Consider the following 5832-nt stretch of genomic DNA (forward strand, 5'->3'; position numbering starts at 1 on the left):
ATATTTCTGTTTTTAGCTGCCTTCATTGCCCATAAGCCCACAGAATGTACTGCTACATTCTCATGGGGGTGTAGTTTTTTTTGTATGCTCACAAAGTAAGCTGAATATAAAAAAGTAAACTTGCCTCATTTTTTTTATAGATGAAGTAAATACTGAAATAGAAATGACATTAGTTACAGGAGCCGGTGGATCAGAGGCTGGACAGGAAGTGACGTCATGACTCTGGCTCTCTATCAAACTGATAATAAAACTTTATTTTGTTTTCAAGTCCGACAAATAAAGACAGGAACCATTTTTGTCTGGATCAGGAAACCGTGAGAAATCGCTCTTAATGTGCAGCAGGATGAATATATTTTGTCATCCAGGTGAGTCTCGGAGGTGCTAAATGTGTTTACGTGTGGTGAATCTGTCCCGGGACTCAGACGTTAAGGTAATACATGAGATATACACGGGCGTGTCATCCAGCCAGAGTTAGGTTTCCCTTTGGGGAGCAGTTCTACGGCTGTAAATGAAACCCACTGTCCACCTGCTCCGTGCGTCTGATGCCATCTCACCCACAAGCCGGTCTGTGTGTGGATCTGCTGCTTATTGCCGACTTCTGAGCCCTCGGAAAGAAGAAGAGTTACTTAAAATAACAACAACAACGACAACAAAAAACATGGCTCCAATCCTCAGAGTGCTCTGCTGGGTCCTGGGCTTGCTTGCATTGATGATGAAAAGAAAGAAGTTTCTCAGTGTCGCCACGGGAGACCGTGCAGGTTCTTCTTCGCCTCGGATGACTGGTGATGAAGACGGAAAGGAAGAGCGTCTCCTGCTGAGTCTTCAGTTTAGAAAAAAAAAAACGAGAGAGGAAAATAGTGTCTTTGTCTTTTTTTCCCCATTTCCTCTCATTCCACTTGTGAAACCCCAACCCCAGACCTCCCCCCCCCCAAAAAAATAGATTTGGCTACACATGAAACAGCCGCCCTCTCCCTGCCTCCCCTCGCAGGCAGCCGCTCAGTCTCATCTCTGGCCGTGGAGCGCTGACACGACGGGGGGCTGCTGGGAGTTGCTGGGCTGAGAGACGGGGGGCCACATGGGAGTCTGTTGCAGGTGGTGGTGGTGGTGGTAGTGGTGGTGGTGCATGTGGTGGCCCGTGGGCGACGACGGGGGCAGCCAGGCCGGCTGGTGGCTGGGCGGCGACGAGGCCCAGAAGGAGCTGAAGCCCGACGTGGAGGAAGGGGCCGGGGGGGAGCAGGCCATGGACGCCTGGGAGGGGCCGCTACCGGCGCCGGGGCCACAATCCGACGCTCGCAGCTTGGAGAACATGGTGATGGCGTCCGGGAAGTTGGGCGGCGTGGCGGGAGTGTTTCTGGGAGTACACATCTGGGGGACGAACACCACAGGAAGGATGTTAACGGACACAGAGATTCTCCTGAATAACGTAAACAGCGTATGAGTTATTTCACCTTCTGAGAGAGTTTGGCTCGGATCCCCCTGAACACTCTGATTTTTTATACTTCTCTATATTCTCTTTCGTTTAAATGTATAAAGTTCTAAAAAGATACTTATCTGTGCTTTACATCTGCTGCGGTGCTTCTATTTCCTGCGTACGATCGATTAAGTTTATCTTACGTTGCAGCTAGTTTGCCCAGATAAATAAAAAAAACCCACAGATGTCTGATACATTCACCCATTAACGTGTGACTCAATGAGAACGTTTACATGCACACTCATATTCCACTTGTATTCCGAATATGAAAATATCCATAATTTTATACGGGGCATGTAAACATATCATATTCTGTTTGGATTTTCAGAATTAGGCCTTATTCCATGATTAATGACGATAAAGATACGTGGGAGATGGCTGTATTATTCTGAGGAGGGAACTCTTAGAACTGTTGGGTCTTCGTAAATTATAGAGTGTGGTCTAGACCTACTCTAACTGTAAAGTTTCTCGAGAGAACTCTTGTTATGAATTGATACTATAAATAAAATTGAATGGAATTATTCAGGTTCTTTGGACATGTATTCAGCTCATTCCGACTATGCGTCTCAATCAGGGTTTTAACCCAGTTTTCAACACCCAGCAGCTCGCCTGTTTCCGGCTTACGGTGAGCTCTGCGCACTGGACACAAACCAACCAGCCAACAGCTTGCAAGGCTGCATGCCCAAAAGAATAGAAGGAGAAACACACATACTTTTAAAGATTATGAAAGACAGGATTTTGGATATGAGCAATTATAGCAATGCGGACATCTTCAAGAAAGGTGGTTTGAACAAGTCCACCACCGCTGGAAAACTTTGGGAAAAAGAAATCCTATTTTGTAAACTGCACGTAAACGGTGAGTCAGAGAGGACGTGAAAAGAAATGCTCCTGCTCGGCTCCTCGGGGAGCGCCGGTGTTCAGGCTGCCTCTCTGTGTACGTTAGAAACAATAACAGCTCTTATGACGACCTGTCCCTCCCCCCCCGACACACACACACACACACACACACACACACACACACACACACACACACACAACACAAACCAACCACACACACACCACACACACACACACACACACACACACACACACACACACACACACACACACACACACACACACACACACACACACACACACACACACACACACACACACACACACACACACACACACACACACCCCTTATGTTTTAAGTCCCAACTGCCACAGAACAGCTCCCTGATAACAGAGTCTGACCTCACTGCAAAACATACTCTGTTGCACTATTTATGGACGGATTTTGTTTGTTTTATTCTTCATAATTTTGAAGTAATATTTCAATAGTTTTGTCTTAAACGTCGGATTTATTTTTTTAGATTTCTTTATGAATTATATGGTTGATGTCTCTGTAACAAAGTCCTGTTTGAAGTCTCCTTTCTGTCTTTACACTACTTCTCTCTGGTTAAGCGCAGTTCATCTGTCAGTAAAGTTCATTATAGCTGCACCACTGACTTCTTACTCCGTGCTCAGAGCCATGTTAGGACAGCTTGAGTTTAGGAGGTGTGTGTGTGTGTGTGTGTGTGTGTGTGTGTGTGTGTGTGTGTGTGTGTGTGTGTGTGTGTGTGTGTGTCTTGCTCCCCCTAGGTTGCTCTGCTCGTTCTCTCAGACGTGTACAGCCTTGCACTCTTACACACACACAAAAAACCTTGGGGAGATGATGTCACCGCACTGCACCAAAACAATAAACAAACCGACACACACACACACACACACCACACACACACACACACACACACACACACACACACACACACACACACACACACACACACACACACACACACACACACACACACACACACACACACACAACACACACACACACACACACACACACACACACACACACACACACACACACTTCCTCAAGCTACGACACGCTCGGCCCAGAGCAACTGACAGGCACGTACACCCAGACGAGAGCAGACGGAAGGAGAAGGAGGAAGAGAAGGAGGAAAAGAGAACCGACTGAAAACAAAACATGGCTGCAGATGTCGGCATGCTCTTCCTGCGTGATCAGGATCAGTCGAACCCCGAGAGAGAAGACTCAGATATGCACACAGTTAGACACAGTTGGAAACGGGGTTGCGTAACACACAGCACCAGGCCCAGGACACGGTGATCTGCGCGTCTGCACAGCCACAGAAACACTATTTGATTCATTCCGACTGAGTTTTGTCCAGTCAATCCTCTTCGTAAGCTGGTAATTACTGTTCTACAGGGCTGAAATTAAAGATTAAACAGTGCCCACACCCATCCTTAAAGCAGAAAGACTCTTAAGTGCAACTGAGATCAGAGCGCGACACACCCTCTGTGATGTGTTTTGGTCTAAATGAGCAAACACTCCAGTTTTATAAGAGAGATGTGAAACTTCACACACGAGACACAACAAATGTTAAAAAGAAGCAAAAAAACTCCTCCATCAGAAACCAAAGCTCCCTTCACCTTTTTAAATATTATAATGTGTTCACTAGGGTTGCATTGTGGGTAGTTCAGAGGGCCTGGGTATCCCCAGCATTCAACCAAAAAATTCAATAGAGCTTGAAAGCTTCAAAATGTTGGACGATGCACACACCGCAGTTTATATTTTCCTCTCCACCACAGTAATATATATTACTCCTGCATTTAAACTACTGCACTATATGGCGTTTTATGTCCTGGATTTTCATTAGGACTGAGAGTTTTGCTTGTATACATTGTTGGAGGGAGCCTAAGCTTAAGACCTGAATCTTATTTGACATGTAGGTGAGATGAATGTTAGTACTGCAACCGGTTTACACCGCTACATTATTGGAGTTTATAACCTGCTTCAACTATTATCCGTTGCAATAGAAAATGTTCTTTATGTGATTGTTTTTAGGACCAGTAGTGTGAAACTTGCTGACGTTGTGTAAAGTCCAGCTGTGTGTCTGAAACCAGCAGGTCAGCCGTTTCCTCCATCCCTCCGTCCAGTACGAGGGATTCAGCTTGCGTTCAGCTACACATGCCTTATGTATTTATTTATTTATTTTTTTAGGGGGGAATGGACCTACCATCTGGTGGTGGTGACTGGGGATGTTGGCCTCCTGGAAGAAGGAGCTTAAGGCCGTCTGCAGAGAGAGAGAGAGAGAGAGAGAGATTGTGTTATGAGCACTTTGATTTATAACAACATACATAGAAGTGGAGAAGTCAAACATTTGCCTTCTTTCATCCCTGAGGGAAGACCTGACCCCCCCACCACTCCCCCTCTTTGTCCACAGCCTGCGTGTCAGTTAACACCCAAGATAAAACTATTATCTCCAAGCTGGGATCTAACTACGAGTTAACAGACCACAGAGCGGCCCTTCCAGATTAGCCACAAGCTAACAGACTCACTGATACAGAGTGAAAGTTAACAGGAAGACTGAAGCTGAAACACACTGAGACTGGAGTGTTTCAGTCTGAAGACGTACATACAAACTCTCATTTAAGATATAACAACAAAACGGATTTGTTTAACAAAGCTGAAACGAGTCATGTAGGGCTGCAACTGATCTAAAATGTCATAAATCTCAATTTCCAAAAGGCCAAGTTGACAAATTCAAATTGTTGTTTTACCCACAAAACATTCCAAAACCAAAAGAAATCTAGTTTAGACTGTCACTCCTTTGACTTATTTTTCACTATTCTCTAACCTTTTATCACCAAAATATTTCTAAAATGACTGAACGGATGTTTTGGAGAAAATGAGAGTATAAAGTGTAACAGCAGCTCTCATGCTGCTCAAACAGGGAAATGAGTTGGCTTCTTGCATCGTACCTCTTTGTTGTGACCACAGAACAAGGCTGGTGTGAACAAACACACACTTCATGACCTCTGAGAAACAGGAAAAAATACCCCGGCTATAATAATTCCTCTGAATGAGTCGACAGCCTGATTCATATGCATGATGGGAAACACTGGGGGGTGATGTCATTCTTTAGAGAGAAGCTAATGGGGCTGGGAAGTGAACTCCTCACTCTACAGTTATGTGGACTAAATCCTGTTTTATAAGAGTCCTGTGTCTCCAAAAGGAGTTTGTCAAAGTTTAGAATGTTGTTGGTTCACTTTTCAAATGTTTTGAGGACAAATCGCCCTCTAATGCGGGATGTGGAAGTGAAACCGCTGTTGGGAAAGCATGTTTTAGTCGTGCAGCAAAGTAAGTGGGACTAGGGCTGGGTGTAGAATTCAATACATTTTAGTAGAGCCCGTACGATAAAGGATTTTTAAGGCCAATAGCGATATGAATATTTGCTTATGTAAAAATCCGATATGCCGATATATATTTAAAAACAAAAATCCAGAAACGCGTTACAAAGCAT

General features: G+C 44.7%; 1 protein-coding gene across 1 annotated transcript in view; it reads right to left on the reverse strand.

The window, feature by feature from the left end:
* Positions 1-227: 227 nt before the first annotated feature.
* The window catches only part of ubald2 (UBA-like domain containing 2), an 11074-nt gene continuing 5469 nt past the window's right edge, over positions 228-5832 (reverse strand). The window contains exons 2-3 of the mRNA XM_032537125.1: positions 4546-4602; positions 228-1365 (exon numbers count right to left, since the gene is read on the reverse strand). Coding sequence (XP_032393016.1) covers positions 1003-1365; positions 4546-4602 — 420 coding nt within the window. The 3' untranslated portion in view covers positions 228-1002. The remainder of the gene's footprint in view (positions 1366-4545; positions 4603-5832) is intronic.

Source organism: Etheostoma spectabile, chromosome 15 (genome assembly GCF_008692095.1).
Source record: "Etheostoma spectabile isolate EspeVRDwgs_2016 chromosome 15, UIUC_Espe_1.0, whole genome shotgun sequence".
Taxonomy (NCBI): Eukaryota; Metazoa; Chordata; class Actinopteri; order Perciformes; family Percidae; genus Etheostoma; species Etheostoma spectabile.